A 20,139-nucleotide genomic window follows, 5' to 3' on the forward strand; every position below is an offset into this window, starting at 1 on the left:
AGCTTTGCACAGTTTTAGCTTTTATATTCAAAGCTATCAGCTCATGAAGAACAAACCTCTCTCTCAAGGGATATTATATGGAAACTTTGTAAAAAATCACAGTGCAAAATATAAACAGCTGTAAAAATTAAAATATCAAGTCAATTTTCCTGACAGTACATAACTGTTCCCTAGAGTGTGTATTTTGTTCATAAAAAGCTGTAGATGTGTGAAGAATTGAAAAAGAAACTTCAGGTATTTTTCTCAGGAAGTTTTTCCCCAACAGATTTTTGTCAGAATGGTTCTCCTGGTCTGTATAACATCCTTTGCTTCTCAGTCTTCCATGCCTGCTACATTATTCAGCTGGTAGACTGGTGAATTATGAGGTTATGAATAACATGATGTTCAGTATTTATATGAAGACTACACTTAAAATGTTTTTTTGGAAGAAATGCAAAAGCAGTTTGCTTCTCAACAAAAAACTAAAAGCACATGCTGAAACAGACGTGGAAGGATAAGGGATGACATCTACCAACAGTGAAGAGCACTTGGAAGTTCTGCAATGGGTGGGGAAAAGTTGGGAAGGACAGCAGTTAGAAATGTTTTGGAAGAAAAAACCATTTTTTTCAGTGAAAGTTAATTTTTACCGTGCCAATCACAATTTAAGTTAAATTCAAGTTTATTTTTCCTCGTTTGGTTTATGATCTCATCTAGTCATCAAGGATGATTGATGATGTTTCAGGATTTGGGCCTTTGCCAGTTGCAAGTAAAAGGGAATTATTTATTTTTCTTTAGTGCTATACTGCTGCCATTAACTGTATCCCACCCCTTTTTGTTTACATCCTGTCACTGAAGCCACAGCTTTATTTTAATGTCGTGTAAGCTCTTGTCTGGGGTTGATAGTGTAAGTGATCTAGCAGAAGTCTTGCACAATGAGCATCACTTTGCACAGAAAGCACACAACCTTTACTTCTGAAATGATCCCTGCCACTGCTCCAGACAGGATTGTCTACTCCCACTTAAATGTGAACTTAAAAGCCATACTTCAGCAATGGGCACTATCATTTTCCTCGTGGTAAAACTACATTTGTTTAATCCCTTCAAAAACAAACAAACAAGAAAATTACTTTGACCTTTGCCTTGGCGCGAGGATTCTGATTTGAAATGTGTATTAAATTTCTTACGCACTCTGTGTCCAACTGAACTGGGTCAGATTTATGTGCAATTAGGAAAAAAGGAAATCAAAGCAATTTAGTTTTCATGTTTGTTAATATCAAAACATCTTGTAGGGGCATTAAGTTTTAAACTGAAACACAGAATAACAGAAAAAGAAGAAAACTGGAAAAGGAGTGGCCTGCTAAAAACTGCATTAAACAAATAATATGGGCTTTCTCACTTGCATTTTTTCTGCTTCAAACTATTCAAAAAAGTATGTTTGAATGTCCCCACTTCAGCTGTTCATAAGCCAGAGGGAGGTTTTTTTGCATGAACTCTTCAACCTGAGAGTTTTAGCAGAAAAGCTTCTTTACAAGGCTTAATTAAAAGCAGGTTTACGTCGGGGCCCTCACTCACTCTGGTTTTTATTTTGGCCTTCTCTCTGTGTCAGAAGTCAAGTCCCAAAAGAGAAACGAAGTTCATTATTGAGTCAGGAGAATATTTTCTCCTTCATTCTAAGCCCAACTAAACATGTTTCAGGTTTGAGTTTGGCTTTAGGTATCTCCAAATGAGATTTTATATTATATGCACCTAAGGGTGAAATGTAAGAAGATGCTAATCATGATTTTTAACTTTGCCCTACATAATAAATAATGTGTGAAAAGCACACTGCAATCTCCTTTGCATGCAACTGATTTGGTACAGGGAACTGTATATTCTAAACAGATGGTGTTCAGAAAGAGTATACTTCGCACCATGAGAGGTTCACGATAAATGCAATATCATTGTCATGAAGTGTGGTAAATAGTCATGCAGTCACACTATAAAATGCACTGAGCAATGTACCAAACCAGAACAGTGCTGACAGATCTGTAGGAAAACATTGAATTTTTTTCCACAATGTTTTAAATAGTAGTTTATTGGTGAGTTTTGACATTGAATACTATGCTAGCAGTTTTTAAGGCAGGCTCTCCTCAAAAGCACGGCTATATTTTACCATAAATAACGATAAAAAAGGAGGGTTCCTATTCATTCCTAAAAATGCAACGGTTTTCTTCCTGCTGTCCCTTTTTTCCACATTGCCTAGTCTAATGAAAGTGGCCATAAGGAGATACACATACAGTCTACTATGATTTCACCAGAACAAGGATGTGTGGTCATTCTGGTGCAAGGAACAAGGACCAATAGTCAAACAGTTAATCACTTTGGTTACCAGGAAATGTATTCTGTTATCTTTGGTGGTTTTGTAACTGGACAGTAGGCACAGCCTAGTGCATCCTGTTTGCAACCAATAGCAGAAGCAGATGCAAGAGCGTGATATTTGTCATAAGCATTTCTAAGAACAAAAACGTGGTGATGTTTTTCAAAAGGCCTTTGAATGTTCACCAGATGTGAAGCACATGTGGCCCTTGAATGTGAGAGAATAATGCGACAATAAAGTTGAATCAATACAACATGTGCCAGTAATCACACCAAGATGACATGCAAATGTTTTAAAAACAAAAATATGTAAATTATTTTTAGTTCTTTGGGACAGAAAAACAGGTCACCTGGTCATCCATGAGTTGCTGTTTCCATTGTCGTTTGAGAGCCCATCTGCATGAAATATGTGGCTTCCTCTGAGTGACAGCATCTAGCTTTTGTCATTTTACATAAGAAATTCAGTTCTTATGCCACTACTTACTGAAAACATTCCAGAGTTAAAAGATTTAAAGGTATCCTCTGCCTCTACATCCTTTATGAAAATAAAACTCGTATGAACTGCGCATACAGGAAAAGGACAAGGTAACTAGTGCCCAGTGAGAGCGCTTTATTGATGTCTGATACTGTGTATCCTCTTTTGCTTACAGAAGAGAAGCAGGATGGGGAAGGGCACACTACTCCATGATTATCTTTATTTCTCTAGGTCTACCTGTCAGATACTGAAGAAATCACTCATTTCCCAGTAGTGATCACTTCTAATAGAGATCTTGCTCATGCTATGGATAAAACACAAATGCACACAGTGATAGGCTAGGAAACTATTAATTTCAGAGGCAACCAAACCACTTGCAGACACTGACATTTTGAGTTCAAACTGCTAGCCTTACACAGTTGAATTCATACAGAAAAAGTTTCATTCTGTGTAGCTGCAAAAATGGGTGAAATCAGAAAGCAAAACATTGAAGTTTTGCATCCTGCTAATAGATTTCTCAGCTATTACGTCCCCTGAAATGCATGGTGGCTTCCCCATCTACACGTTTGTTGCCAATGTGTGCAGTCAGACCCCTACTAATTAAATGCTGGTACACGTGCCTTCAGCACATTCAACCTCTTCTCTGCAGTGAACAAGCAGATGAAACTAAAACAATATGTAGACAATGCAGAACTTTGCCTACATTGGTGACTGACACCTTCTTGAAGTAGCAGCAGTATACAGCGGTGTATCTGCTGCCATCTCTGTAGATGCAATGAGAAGATGTAGTGAACCATTTCTCTCCTACAGAAGGTAGTTCTCAAACAGTCTTTTTTTCCAGGGGACGCAGGAGAAGCAGCATCAATTTTTCAATAACTCTGGCAAAAGCCAACCTCTGACCACGACAAGCTTGGAGAAACAGCAGATAATAGGTCACAGAAGGTGCTACCTGAGCTGTTCTAAAGCTCTCCAGAACTACTGTGGAATACAGGGTACTTGAGTGTTGGGTATTGACTCCTTGAGTTCCGAGTCCAGAAATGAAATAACCTGGACAGAAAATCCATCTACAGTCTGGGGAAAAATCTACACAGCAGTGAGGCAGGATAATTCAATTAAGACAAGTGAGAAGGTTAAGAGAGTTTTTCACTTGCCTTTTGGTACAAGAACATGTATTTTGAAATGTATTCCTAGGTATCATATTGTCACAATCAGACGACTTAGCCTAGCTAAGGCTATTGTCCATTACAGATAATGAACGTTAGGTAATGGTACATGCTACCAAGAATTTTAACTTTTTAATTTATTTTTTTTTATTCTGCAAGTAGAGACTTTCAGAGTTTTCTCATAATTGTATCTGTTAAAACAGATATAAGAATGAATGCTTTATAAAAATGTACTTTCAAAACCAAACAGAACCAAAATAAATCAAGTCAGTGAGAGCCTGGTCACCAGGGACACCATAGCCATTTTTAAAATATCTGTTAATAAAAAGGCAGTTGAGGACCCATGCCAGTCTCTCTTGGGGAATATTTATTTTAACCACACTCTGATCCTATTGATGACTGAAAAACAATATTCTGAGCACATACATTTAATAGCTACAGCATTTGATAACCTCACTTAATACAGTGCCAAAGTCTTTCCAAATTTAATTGTGTTATCTTTGTTCCTGTGTTGCAGAAGAATAGTGGGTTAAAAGAAACTGGAGACATTTTAAAAAACTTTAAAGGAACTTCCTTAATTTTATTGGAGAAGAACCCTTCAGGTCTGTTCAGGAAAGGCAGCACTACTATGTGAGGACAAGTCAGATGAAACTATGGAGCACGTCTGAATTCTTTGCTGCCTACAGCTTAGCAGCTATTTCACTTTCCCTAGACTTGGGGATGGGTAGGAAAGAAATACTAGAAGAGAAACTGATGGATAGGATTAAGTCGTATTTGGAGAGTTTCTCATGTCTGGCACATTACCTTTTCCTCTTCTCTTACAAATGCCCGTGTTAAAAAGAATTTGAAACTTCTCCCTTCCCCAGGCAGAGACCCAGACTATCATTTATGAATTATCCATTACCTACATTTTATTCTCCTGAAGGATAAACCTACATCAACCTGACAGTTGTGCTGAATGGCAGTGGTTTATGGACTAAGCCATTTATTTACGGTAACTACAACCACATGTTTTAACCTGCTACAAAATTATGAAATACTTCCCAACAATAGTCCAAGTTAGATTTCTATACTGAATTGCCTAATGTGAATGTACAGCATTTCTGTACTTCAAACAAACAGAGTGTGAGGAAGTAAATAGCAGTTAACTGTATTCATGCGTTATTAGACACAGCTGCACAAACGGGCTGTCCTATTTCATTAGAAAATACTGTACAAGTTTTATGTGTGCTGGTGTCCTTCATTTCTGCAGGCAGCATGATTACTTTGAATTATGAGAACACTCACAGAGACATATGCTATTTGTTTTAAAGCCACACAAAGGCAAACACCCTGGGATGGGGTGGTGCAGGGGGGGACATCCAGAGAGAAATTTCATTTTTTTCTCCTGTGCCTACTACATTTTTAATTAACAAAGCTTTCTTATAGAATACATGAAAGAGTAAATACAGAGAAAACAATGCTACAGAAGCCTTGGACTAGGTAAATGCAGGTCATTCCTAGGTATGGAGTTGAGTATTTCCTTTTGCTTTCTGGAGAAAGGTGGGGGGCAAATGGGAAGGAAGCAGTCTTGTTACACCAGTGTGTCTTGTATCAGCTCCCACGCTGCTCCATGCCAAGCTGAGAATACCACAGCCTGCAGGCAGCTTCCAGCATAAATCCATTTTTGTCAGGTCTATAGTATGCTGAAACCTCAGGAACCTCAGGAACTGTGGGAAGCACCTACTAGGATTAAGTCATTTGTCTGTTACACATACCTGTAGGATAGCCAAGGTAATAGTATCCACTTTGATTAAATCCTAATGTTTTACACCTCTCCAAGAGGGAAGAGTTAGGGTTACAACTTTGTTTATTTAAGCAGAGGCAACTGGTCATCTCCAAGAGGACACAAGGCAGTAAGTACTACACAGGCAGACCTCTGACAAGCCAGATTTGATTCTAAAAATGACTCTTCATGACCCACTGCAGAGGTAAAATTCCACTAAGATTTTGCTGGCTGAGTCAGTGTGTTGCCTTCAAACCAGACCTGCTTTTCTAACCTAGACAAGGAAATCTGAGCCTGCCTTCTTTACTGGAAGTGAGCAAATGATATCAAGCAAGTCTATACACCTGCAAACAATGATAACATAATTTCTAGTGAACTAAAATCTACCATGGCTCCATAGCTGGACTGAGCTGCAATCAGCTTGTTGTGCAGTATGCTCTCTTTGTGTAGCTTCCTTTGAGGGGTGGGGATTTTCATTAGAAACATGGCCAACAACAATGCAGAGTTTTGCAAGTTCTCTAACTCACTGCTGGTTCAATTTCACCAGGTAAAAGATAAAATCTTAAATCAAGAAAAGTAGTGAAGTCCTAGACCACCCCTATCTTGGCTGGCTTGACAACTCAGAAGACTAACACCACCTTGTTTTCCATCAAGTAAGCAAAACCAAGTTCAGAATATACTTACTTTCCTACTGAAAACAATGGTTTTGGGAAAAATATTAGCCTCAGAGTCTGAGCACAGTTGTGCCTTCAAAGAGCTTCATGACCAAGAACAGATGATGCAGACAGAGGTAAGAGCTGCAATTTGAAGGCAGCAGCCTTAAAGACATACTTGCACAAGCATGTCAAGGCTCATCAAAGGTTATTTTTCTGTTGTGGCAAGAATCCCTTAGGAGAGGCTAGGCTTACAGCTAGGGATCAGTACTGTGCCAATGGGACTATCTGCTTTCCAGGCTGGGGCTGACTAACGCCCAGACAACCCAGACTGTGGGAAAGGCAGTTCAGTGTGCACCTGTGTGTCCGTGCATGTACCCTGTGCCCAGAAATGTCTGTGATCCAAGGAAGCATGTGGTCCAGTGGAAAGGGAAATATGCAACTCATTAAGGTGGGGAGACAGAGGGGAATGCAACATGGCAGACCCACTGTTAATTTTGGATATCACCCACAGTAAAGTTTTCATTAATTTTCAGTTGTGTTGTTTTTCCACTTTTCCTTGCCACTCTGTAGGAAATAATCTAGTATATTCTCCAAAAACTGAGGAAAACTAAGCTGACAGACTGATATAATCACACTCAAAAATAGAGATACAGTGCTGGCACTATCAAACTGCTTTGAAGATAAGAGATTTGATAGGTGATTTTCTGCCTTTGGCTAACAATCACAACGATAAGCCGTTCCTATGAGTAAAGCTCTCATGACAAGAGGCTGTGCTCTGTGGTTTTGATTTAATTATTATTATAACAGTACCTGGAATTTTACCTACGGACAACACCTGGACTGTAAAAATAAGGCAATGCTCATTTTCTTAAAGACTATAATTAGTGAAAGCAGACAAAACCTAAAGGTAGATCCAGTCTTGCTCCAAAACTATAACAGGGGCAAAACTAGTTAGGATTATTAACTAAGAAACTCTATGTATCATCTTGAAAAAATCCTTTCTTTTCTAACCTAGACTATGACAAGCTAGTCATAGTTGAGTGAACCATCTTGACTGAAAGCACCCAAAACCCCTCATCAAACAAGTCTTTTTACCAAAAAAGATGGGTATCATAATGAACAAAATGGATAGAAAATAAATCACTAGAGCACAGAGCTGCCTACCTCCCCATCTCCATTCATATACCACTCTGCCTGTCAAATAACACACAATGAACACCAAATTAATCATCTTATTAGCAGAGACTAAACACCAGAATAACACACTTAATTCAGTACTCAGCAAAATCTTGCCAATTAACTTGTCTGTTAGAAGGCTGATGAATGAGCACTGCTAATGGAATTTCTGTTAAGATGCAAAAAGATGGACTACAGGAATCTGCACTCTTGCACTGTTTACCTGTGACCAGAGCAGCGACACCTAAAAAGGCACCGCTTACAGGTCCCTGCCTCCCAAAATATATTATAAGATGCTGCTGCCAAGAGTGCTTGAATCCTCCACTTTGTTAGATCAGAAATAGTATATGCCATTTTTCTGCAGGTCAACAAGCCAAGAGATTTGCCCAGTCCATTGGAGACATTTCTCATGTTTCTGGAAGAGTGGGTTTTTTTTTAAAATGTTTCATGTATGACTCAGCCTGTCCTGTGCAAGTAATAACAGAAAGAAATAGGATAAATTTTTTGGTGAGGCTGGCAACAATCTCCTTAAGAAGTAGAGACTGGAAAGCAGATCTTGCCACTAACATAAATCAGGTAGTACGCAACTCTCTATCAGTGGAGCAACGCATACAGCAAAGCAAGGACTTGCTGGGAATACACATAACAGAAGCTTTGCCTCTTGGAGCACAATTATCTCTGTGAGAGTAAGTGGTGACTCATTCAATACTGTGCCTCTCTGCAGCCACTCCATGTATACTGACAGGGAGTGAGGGCATCTGCCTTTTGGCCCAGTTAATGTTATCTTTTAAAGCAAGTAAGCAGTTAATACTACATTTTAAGGAGAAAAGTCACAGAGGAGAAAGAATGGCAAGTGTCAGGCAGAGCTGTAGCTCCAACAGGGATTTTCTGGGGCTGGTGAAGGACTCTGGCTGTTACGAAACTGAGAATCATGCTGCCCTTCTGCAACATGGGCTAACCAGATATCAACTGCCATGTAATCTCAACATGCAAATCAAAAGAAAACTGGCAAGAAAAAGCTATTAATTGTTTAAACTTCTAACAAAATAATGTGCTCGTGTGTAGAGGGGGCGGTAGTGGTTTTTTGCTTCCCCCATTATAATCACTTATACATTAGGATTCTTTTATTGTACAGCAAGTATTTTGGTTTTGTACACAGAATATTAATTTAACAGTTCCCATTGACTTAACATGTTTAGCCTCTTCTTCCCACAAGGCTTTTTAAGCTTTATTGATGCAGACATTTGTTCACTTAAGAAAGTAATTTCTTTATTAAGTGCTCATTTTAGAGGCTCTATGTGACCCTTATCGGGATACAAAATATTAGCTCTTTCAGAAAATGAGAGAAGTCTTTGCTTTTTAAATGAGAGTCACAATGGCAATACTTTGCATTTTTCAGACCAAGTGCAAACAAGTTTCTTTGACAAGCATACAGAAAGATACTCTTAACTCCCATGTGACACGGTAACCACACTTAAGATATTTTAACCCCTTGTCACCCAGTTAGAAAAACTTAAAATAGTTTTCTTTCAACAGATTAATAAATTCTCAGTAGAAACAGCTTCTGTGCATTCTCAAAGGATTTACTTAATGTTAAAACAATCCCTACCTGTATTTTGTTTTGCTTTCAAAGTAGTCTGACAAGAGCATTCTATTCAAAGCACATTAGTTCAACTAGAAGAATTACATATATACATATACAGAGTAGAAGAATTTTTATTTTTATACACACACACATATGTATCTTCCTGAGCAAAACTAGTAGGAATGTCTTAATTCTGGCATGTCAAACCTGGGAAATGGTTTGTAACTGAGCTCCCTGAGAACACGGAATATGAGTTGTAACCAACAAGCTCCTCCTCTGTGGAGTATCATGGGTGGTGCACAAAACCAAACACTCTCAAAACAGCTCATCAGTTCCACAAATTTAGTCCACTGTTTTACCTGTATTGCTGTAGTACTGAGGTGTCCCCAGCAGTTTAGGGCTCTGTTTTATAGAAATGTACAGAAAACATTTGGAAGCTTAATCAAGTGACTGCTGCAGCACTATTTTCTCTCCAGAAGTCATCTACGAATTACATTTAATTCTCTAGCTGTGTAAGACAGAATGCGTATCAATGCCCAAACTACAATCTCATCCAAAAGGTACCAACTTCCAGAGGATGACCTTTGCAATCAACATAGTATCACGCAAGACTCCCATCAAGACAATTCATTCTATATGTAACTTTATGTTGAAAAGTGACTGATCTAATTTCAAGATTTAATATAACATCTCTAATTATAGGCAGATAACATCACGGGTCTTCTTTCCAAATACTGTTGCAGTATCTCTTCTAAAAAAATTTATTGATCAACATTGTAGGCCACCAAAAAGACAATGTGTTGCATGTTGCACTGAGATGAGCTACATAATTATACATTACATGTAGACTAAAGCAATATAAATAACAAGGAATGCCACTGATCTTAATTCATTCTATGTAGAAATAAAGGTCTCACTACAACTCAACTATGAATTATTCTTGCAGAGAAAGAGGAATTACTCCAAAAGCTTTTGTATTTCCTCACTCCATTGCACAACACTGCTTGTTTCAGTAGCCCAGAAGACTGTGCTTAAGCTTTTGGTTTATACCAGTTTAAAGTCAATAAATGTCACCTAGTAACTACTGCACCCTGTAGAAAAGTTGAGGGGTCTAAAAACTACAGTAAGTTCTAGGCAGGGAAAGTCTGCAAGCTGGTGTCTTGCAGTTTCCAATTTTATTGGCACAGGGTCCTGTGCAGGCATGCATATGTGAACAACGCCTATCATATTCTGCAATGGCCAAAAGTGCAAATAAATAATAATGTTATCCTTGATTGAGTCATGCATACCCTGTATCTGTAAAAGTGGTAGAGAATCACAGCACAGGTGGAATGGTTAGTAACACCCTAGCTTTTAGATCTTGCTACTGAAACATTATCTACAATGTGAAATACTCAGCTGTACTGCAGTTTTTCCACTTCTTTTTTTGTGAGTTTGCACTCTAATATTCATAGGAGAAGGAATGAGGTCATTTTATTAACCTCATAACCACTCTCCGCCAACAGAAAAATAAAAACATTGGAATGACCATCTGGCATAAAGTTTCTGTTTGTCTTAAAAACATGTCTATATTTTCTGTTTCTCAAGACACCAAGGTCAAAAAAGATATGTGTCTTCTGACAAATTTGTCCTGGTTTAGCTAGGATAGGGTTAAGTTTCCCCAGCAGTGGGGTGGAAGCTCCAGCTGGGTTATTCAATACCATGCTGACTTCACCTCCTGGTGCCCAAGCATGGGAGAGCAGGTGAGCAGGTGTGTTATGCGATCTCTCTGCTCTCACTGCTGTATCAGTAGGTATCTTGTTCTGTTCATTGTTATTACTGTTATTGTTTGTTTTGTTGCTGTTGCACTGTTGTATTAAACCTCTCCTTATCTCAGCCCTGGGGCTTTGCATTTCACTCCCTTTGTGGGGGAGGGGCAGCGGTTGCGTGGTCTCAGACCCCGGTAGGGACTAAACCACCACACAAATTTTACAGCACAAAAATAAGAAAATAGAAATAAAATAAAATACAACTAATTAGTATTTGGAAATTTTAACTTAAGAATACTATACTGTCAGGAGTTCTCCATGTAAGTATGTGTACATAGTTTCCACCACCAGAGTATTCGACCTACTTTTATTATTATCAGGAGCCACTAAAAACTCCATACACTTTTGGTAAAATATTACGGTGTTCTCTTTCCTACGATAGCAAAGCTTTGACAAAAGAATGGAAAAGAACCTGTAAAATTTAAAAAACAACCAAGTCATCCTTTGAAAGCAAGTAAGTTAACTTTAGAAGGTAATGACTTTGATAGATACATCACATATTCTATATTGAATTCACACATAATGACAACTTTGCTATATAGATAGATGGTAGCCCATCTTTTAAGATCTATCTTTGCTTGCTAATTGGCATTACAGCACTGTATTTGTTTTTCTAAGCAGTCAAGGTGATGCGCAGTGCCCACCTGTATGTTCTCGGCAGAGACTAGATGTATAGAAGTAACACACTATTGAACTAGGTAGGCTGATCATGAGCTCAAATCCAAGAGCAATAGGACAATGCGTGTGAGGTGGTGGTACATATTGTCATGTGAATTGAAAAGCTGTACTCAGCATCTGCTAGAAACATGCCATTTCCAAACTCACTGATGACATTTCTGATGCCACAGCTGGGAGATGCTATGTATGGGAGCACTGGCCCAATCAGCAAGGCACTTGCTTCACAGTGAGTGCAGGACATGAAAGGAGTCAAAGATCAGAGGGGACTTGGTCTCAATTCCAGGGGCTTTAAGAAGTCAGACAATTCAAATAGGTGAAAACTGAAAGGATTTTACCTGGATATGCATCATAGAGCTAATTATAACCAACCAGAACAATACAGTTTACACTCTAGTTTTTCATCTATAAAACAAAATTGTGAATGTGTTGGGGATTTTTGGTTTGGTTTTGTGGGTTTGTTGTTTCGGGTTTTTTTTAGCATGATCTTTAATTTCAGTGACTCTTGAAATTATGTGACATTACTGAGCATTACAAAACAAAACTTTTGACAGTACTGAGATCCAATGGTAGCATCACAACTTCTAGGTCAATCCTGAAGCTGTCTAATTTCCCAGTAAACTGTGAAATGCTGGTCAGCAGGTGCAAAAACTTTGTGCCACAAAAAAGCCTCAAGCAGCAACAATCCCCTCCCCAACACTAATAACAACGAGTTTAGTAATCTTTCAGATTTCCTTACTTTGGGAAATGCGGTTATTTTAAGACAACAGTGCTGGTACATTTGCAGTTTTAAAATGAATTTTAGCCCAGACAACTCAAAAGAATAGAATGTCCTCATTCTAAAGAAGAAACACACCCCTCCCCTTTTTTGGGGAGATCAAAATAACAGTTTGCTTTCAACAGTCCTGATGCAAAAAACTGCCTGATGAAGTATGAGTTGGAGTTATTACTAGTGATCGTATGTTACAGAAAGGCATATACACTGGGAACTTTATACCATGGAATACAAACATAGCTTACACAGGATCTGGCATTTTAAAAATCCAGTCAGTTCAGCAGAAAGGTTTGCATTTAAAAATGTGTAGCAGACAATTAGTTGAGGACAAGATGTAATGAACCTTTAGCTGCGATGCAGTGCCAACTGATACAACTGTTGCCAGAATTTGCTGCCACACAGAAATGACAGAACTAAGAGTAAACTTTTTAACATGACAATGTCTCTGCTCGTGACAACCTACAGAAACTTGGAATCAACTTAAATCCTCCCCCTCCTCTTCTGTCTCACTCCAAAGTACAGCAGCAGAATTTCAAGTTGCTTGGAGAATGTCTGTTTTCTTCGGGGGGAAATGCATTTCAAGTACTTCGTATGCTATTTTAGAAACTCGGTCTGATAAACTTACTTGCACTGAACAAACCCCAACCTTGGGATTTCAATGGATGGGCTATTCATAAAATAGACTGCTACTCAGTACAAGAAGTACTTTACTCTTAAATCTTGAGAGCAAGGTTATGCCAGAAGAATGCAGCCAACTCTAAGAGGTGGCATCCAACCTGCACAATTTCAGAGCAGTACCCTTCACAGAGCAACTGCACCTTTTCTTGGGGTACATTCATTCTGTCTACTGCTGCTGGGTACTTTTAAACTGAATTTGGGGGCAGAAATCCCTGCTCAGTGAATATATGAGTAGTATACATTAAAAACAACAAAAACATTTTTTCTCTTACAGTGTCACATTTTGTTTAAACTCTGGAGAAAGCTCCTCTTCTTGTGCTTTTGTATTTCATGGGCCTCTATTGCTTAATAAACTTCCATGAAAGTCATAAAGTTGAGAAGAACAGAGGATATAGCTAAACAGAGCTGAACAGAACAGAGTGACAACATACTGTCTTACATTCCTAAATTTTAAATCCTCACATGAAGGAAAACAAGGCAGTCACATGAGGAATACTGGGGAGTTGCAGACAACATGGTGCAGCATTTAGCTTGTGTTCCCCTTCCCACCTATCAGTTTTACGGATGGTCAGAATTAGAAAAACAGAAAGAAGACCTCAAGAGAAGGAAAATATGATGGGGAGGGATATACTTGGTAAATAGGATATATTGTTTCAATTCACAAAGCATTTAAAACTTCTGGGTAGTAAAAGCTCCATTATGTACAAAGGTGAGGTAGAGCAGCAGAACAGAGAGAAAGCTTGTGATTGACAAGATGAAGCATTCTGATGCATTACTCTTAACCCAGCACACAATCCTCTTTCCTTTGAGGTCAAGGCCGTGATCCCATCAAAATCTGATTTCACTTTCAGACCATTCATCCATCCCAGTTAAGGAGAGGACAACTCTGTAGAATGCAGCCACACTGACTTTCAGCAGACTTCTAGTCAAAACCAAACTTCCTTGCTGGAGATGTAAAAAACTTATTGAGACAACACAGGTCTGAAAAATGTAGTTACAGCTCTTTAAATATGATAGAATAGTGGAAGTGGGCTATTTTCTACCTCTACCAGGCAGTTTTAGAACTGAGTACCTGCAACATCAACTGAAAGGAGTGAATCAAGGAGTAAAGAGAAGAAGAAAAATGGAAGAGATTATTCAATGTAAGAGTTAGACTAAAGGTCTCAGGTCAACAATGTGGTTTTTCTGAAAAGCACAAAGTAGACTAAGCAGAGAATCATGAGACCCATCAGAGAGATCCAGTAACGAAATTCCGAAACTATGCACATTTATTTTTTTGGGAAATCTGAGACTTCTAACACCAGCTGTTTATACTGGGTTATCTCCTTCGGCATCAGCTAGAGTCTGACATGCATCCATCAGTGAAAAATCTAGAATTCCTACATTGTCCAAGTCTCATAATATTACTCCCAGTAGATCTTTCACAAACAGTTGTCTTCTATGTGGTTCCAATACAGGATAGTAACAATGCTACTTTCATTTTGAAAAAATTACTTTTTATTGAGGATTTTTTAAGATTTATTATTTAAAATATCTGAAACATAACAATTATGCTAAAGAATTTCTCATTAGTACTGCTGAAATAAACTACCATGTCATCAAATTTAGTGCAGAGTGCTATATACCAACAATTCACAATGTAATGTCCTAGTTGATTTTTTAAAATAAAAATATCTCTGATGTCTTCTGGGTCTCAGTATTTTGCTACAAACCCCTGACAACAGATCAGAGACAGGCCATGTGCTCAGAAGCAGATAATGCATGTCAGACTCTGTCTTCAAAATAGAGTCAGTAAAAGGATACATGCTGTACAGATTGTGTAATTCAAAATAATTGTTGTTTGAACTACTGAAAATGAGTATGTCCTTAACGAACAGTTACAAATGTTAGCCTAGAAAGTTTGCTTTGGCTAACACATTTTACCTTAATATGATGGGTGGAAGGCTGTGGGTATAATCCAAAGCCACCTACGATTATGAGAGTGCTTGTTATACATTTCTTTTTTATGAAATATATAGTTTTGTGGTTTCTTACCTCTGTTTTTCCACTCCCTGTTGATTTATGGCATGGCTTTTATATAGGCAGCTGTCTGTTGTTGTGAAAACAATGCTGAGCTTGCAGCTTTATTTTGATCCTAAAGCTGAACTGGTTTTAAGATGGAACTTAGCCAGCTTCTGAGAAGAGCTATGTGACATGAGTCTCTGCAGGGGACAGAAGAGGACTATGGGCTGTCAGTCCCATGCTCTGCAGTCTAGACAAACCAAAGAATGGCTGCAATGAGTTTTTACCTGAGATGTGTTTGTTTCTTAACTAGAGAAAGAAGGCTGCCTATGTTATTTAAAAATATTTCAGTCTTACCAAGAGAGAATAGTTTTTTAAATTAATGTAGACAAAAGCTTGCTACTATTTAAGTTTTGCATTTTTTGCCCTCCCAAACGTTGCAAAAATTCATTGACTACAAAGCTATGAAGTATGGGCTGAGTCCTCTCAAAGGACCAGGGATTATACCCTGCTGCCAGAGAGCATGAGGAGAGTTGGGTTGTTGGTTTGTTTTTGACATCTAGACAAAGGCAGCTAATTTTTACAGAAGTATCTGGCTGATAGATAGGTTTTTATAGAAGAAGTTGAGGTCCACACTATACACTTCACTCATTTAAAGCTGACTCTAAGTTCACTAGAAGTTAGCTCATGAAGACTTACTAGCATTTCAGAAGACAGTTCCTCTAAAAACAACACAGTGAGAGAAGAGACAGCACAGGGAAGAAAGTTCTGAGCTTTCCCTGAATTTCAGCAGAAATTAACTCTATTAAGTTCTTAGAAAAACTCCTCCTTTGTTTGGTACATCTCCAAAGGTTAGTAGGACGGAGTTCAATATACCACTAAATCTTAATTTCCTGAGAGAAATCCAAGAGTGATACAAAATGGTATGTAAATAATACTGTGGTCACCAACAGGATGCTGTAAAAAATGTGGTGGTGGGAAAAGCTGACGGTAGATGACAGCTGTGAGCAAGAGAAACCTCACTCTCTTGATGCATGGAATTTCCTACTATACTTTCATCTGCTCAGTAAAAATTACACAAGTTTTAAACTCACGTAGTAACAAAGTTCTCTCTGCATTTGATTCAGCATGTTACCTCAAGAAGCATCTTCAGACTGGTAGCAATAATCATCATCATCATCACCCTACCCAATGCTAAAAGCTGTATCATCTTGAAATTTCACATAGATGTAAAACCAACACCCAATTCAGATTTCCTTTTACCAGTTTGGCAATAAGGAACAGCTTTTTAGCAAGACATCCAACAAATTTCTTCATAAAAAATACAAGCTACAGAATTCAATGGGAATTCAAAAAATTAAATGAAACATTTTTACTTAGGTCAAATAAATTCACATAATATGTACCTGCAGAAGTAATCTCTCAAAGGCAAGGAAGTTGTCCCATTTGGAAGTTTGGGGGTGTTTCAAAGTCTGGACTGCAGCCAGCACAAGCTGTAGAAGACCACAATGGTTCTCCAAAGCTTTGAGATTATTTCTGAAAAGCTGAATGTATGAGCTGAGCTGTTCTGGGGTGACTCTGCCTGTGGAAAGGAAAACAGGGCACAGCATTCAGTGGCGGCAAATACAAACCTAGATTATTTAAATTATAGTCAATGGGTTATAGAGAACTTTAGAGGCTCTCTCCACTATGGGCTTGATCCTAGCTTCACTGCAATCACTGGGAGCTTCAAGAAGCAGCAACAGGTCAGGACAAAGACTTACTTCATTCATGAACTGTGGGTTAAGGTATGTGGTGTGGTATGGCAGGTATTTAACAATACACAATACTGCTGACATAAAGGGTAATACAATTTTTTGTTTTCAGATATAGAGGGACACTCATTTAAGCTAGGGAAATAATCCTTGATGACTACTTCTAAACAATGGTTGATCTTTCTATTTTTATCAAAAGTCCAATGGGAATTTGTGAGCCTTCTACCTTACACCAAACCCACACCCTCCAGCTGCTTCCTGAGGGTGCATTTCTGATCAGTGTTGACTCAAAAACTAGAGTTAATGTTATTAGAGTTAATTCAAGGAACTGTTTTCTGGAGCTGTTCTTGGAAGGGACACTTCCAAGGCGTGACTCTTCAGTTTCTGAGATGCAGTAAGCATAGCATGATGTCACCCGTTATTTGAAAATAAATACCCCAGTGCCCATACGTTGGTCTGTAGATCTTTCCTTAATAGAAGAGCATGAGAGGAGTCATTCAGGCCACACAAACACCACAAAATTAGCAGTTATTCCTTCCAACAGTAAAGTGCCAGCTAAACTGCTCAATCAATTTAAATTTTAGAAGTGATCTGTTCCAGGAAGGAAGGTCCATAGTACCTCATCCACCCCAAGAAAATCATCCCAGGCAATCACACATGCCATCAACACACAAGGAAAAATGGTGTCAAAACACCATCCTAATTGCAAGACTAGAGCCCAGTCCAGGGCTCTTTCCTGGTTCCTGGTGGCCTCTGCCAGTCATGAGTCATCCTCCTCAAGCAAACCAGACCTAAAGAGCAGGGACATGTGAGATGGAGTGAGGAAGATCCTCTAACTTAAACAGGACAAGCTTTGGTGCCAGGAAGGCACAAGGCTGAGCTGATGCTAGGCAGTTCATGGTTACACCACTGATCATTTTATTCAGTATTTTTCCGTAAGGGAAAGATCTTGTAAGACTGCCACTGTGTTTCTTCTCTGTGTTTGGTTATATCATCACTTTACAAGACTCTTCATCTGCCTCCATCATTTCAGTATCATATAAATGGTGAATAATTTTTTCCGGCAGTGGATAAATGTTGAAAGCACTTTCTCTTAGCTTCAGTGATACCAAGGGCAGTCTTTGGAAGAGCATTTAGATTAGGGAAAGCTGCTAAATAAAGCAAAAGCACACAGGCTCTTTATGTGAATTTTAATGGAAAGCATCAAACCAAAAAGTCAGCAAATTAACACACAAATCAAGCTGACACCACTCAGTAGGCCAGAGAGCTGACAAAAGGCTTCCACAGTTAGCCCACATAGGCTAAAACAGCAACCACAGCCATGTGTGTTTTTAGACTAAACACTGGAGCTTTCAGTCTTGTTTTATTTCTTTTAAAGCTGTGTCAGGCAGATTTACACGGTGATTTGAAAATGTCAGTCCGTGATGCCTTGAAGCATACCTTTGATAAAGACTGCATTATTACCTATAGCAGTCCTAATATATTGTAGCATATTCAAAATCTGATAACTTCCTTCAACTGAAAGAACATGAAGTTGCCAGCCCTTCCCTCATATGAAACAGTAAAACGGGAGGGCTTTCAAGACTTCTGATTTCAATTTTTAAAAAAATAGTTTTTCAAGAGTTTTGTTCCATAATGTCCCTTGGGAAAGTGAATCCAGATGCAGCACTGGGTCAGTCTGAGATCTATTCAACACCATTTTAGATAAACAATCAAATTCTTTCCCACCCTCAGAGTACCACCAAAAGAAAGCCCAACACATACGTAAACTTAAGTGAAATCCTGACCTTACCAAGCCATTAACAAAACTTTAATGCCAAGAGTCCAGCATCTCATCTGTGATATTTACAATATCCATGGAACCAACTCAGATCCAGAGTTCAAGAGTTCCTGCCACTTTCTACACAGAAATCTCCCTGGACAGCTGGCTGATAAATACAACTGTTCCAGTAGATGAGGAAAGGAATTTGGGAAAGTGATTGGTGGTAATCAGCAATTAAATTACTTTTTCTGAGGCCAAAATCCTCACCACCTTCCCTGTTGCTTGCTCACAGAGGGAGATTTCAACCCAACAGACGAAATTTAATCTAATCCCAACCCTACCAGGCTTTTTTATTTTTTTAAAGTCCCTCTCCTGTTTCAAGTACTTTTGTGTTGCAATGTGGCAGACAGGTCCTATGAAATCAAGAGGAGACAGATGACAAGCACATCATCATGTTTTAACTGACATTTTGTTCTTTTAAAGCAAATGCAGAGATTCACAGGCAGAAGATGGCAGAAACTCATAGCAGAAAGGACTGTCCTGCTCTTGTCCTGCATCTTATCCTGCTCTTTTCTTCTCTTCCTGCTCCATCACAGTCATAATCTGCTCCAAACTCTACACCTACACATAGCCAGATGTCTGTGTGGGCACCAAAGTCTGACTTGCAAGGACTACATTATGCTGACAAAGCACTTCATCATTTTTTAATTCCTGAATGTGGAAAGAAGGAGAAGTACAACCTCAACAACCCTTAAGGGATTTAAAAGTACTAATAACCTTTCTTGCACAAACACAAGGAATTCCATATTGTCTGGGAAGCAAACTTTGTCATTAATAGTTAACGAGAGTAGCATGTGTGAAACAGGTACATTTATCCCAAACTGTGTCAATGACATTAAATCACAATACAGGACTTGATACAAACAACATCTACTGAAAGCAACATTAAAAAAACCTAAACAAAAAAAAAAAAAAAAAGAGTTTCAGAGCTTCATGCCTCTTCCCAAGTACAGCAGAGAGGATAAAATGAGTAGGTGGTGACTGGGAAGGCTCACAGTGAAACTCAAAAGTTAACAGAATACGGGAGGATGGGGAGCAGGGAAGAAGAACAGTAATGCTGATAATACTGATGATGCAGGTAGTGCAGGAATTAATTCAGCTAAGAAACTGTGAATAGTTAGTTAGGTACAATCAAAGTATTTGTGCACTAATGCAAGAATCTTGGGCAACAGAACAAAAAAAGTGTAGGCAATGAAACTGGACACTACAGAAGTAACAGAAACATGATGGACTAGGTACCAGTCTCACTACTGAAGAGCCAGTTCTATCCAGGAAACACTGAAAGTCAGTGTGATGAAGTACCTCTGTATTTTAGTAATCTGACAAACTGAGGATAAAAAGGAAGTGATAACAAGGACTAGGCTAGTCTAGGAAAAAAGAAAACTAATATTTATGCCTAAGAAATGGTGAAAATTAGCTACCTTATTAGTCTGATGTCAGGAGTATGGAAAGCTTCAAGCCAAATACTCAGG

General features: G+C 38.6%; 1 protein-coding gene across 1 annotated transcript in view; it reads right to left on the minus strand.

The window, feature by feature from the left end:
* Window positions 1–20,139, minus strand: part of SCFD2 (sec1 family domain containing 2) — a 204,152-nt gene that overhangs the window by 131,590 nt on the left and 52,423 nt on the right. Inside the window, exon 4 of the mRNA XM_074822543.1 lies at window positions 16,498–16,673. Coding sequence (XP_074678644.1) covers window positions 16,498–16,673 — 176 coding nt within the window. The remainder of the gene's footprint in view (window positions 1–16,497; window positions 16,674–20,139) is intronic.

The sequence above is a fragment of the Strix aluco genome, chromosome 4 (genome assembly GCF_031877795.1).
Source record: "Strix aluco isolate bStrAlu1 chromosome 4, bStrAlu1.hap1, whole genome shotgun sequence".
NCBI lineage: Eukaryota > Metazoa > Chordata > Aves > Strigiformes > Strigidae > Strix > Strix aluco.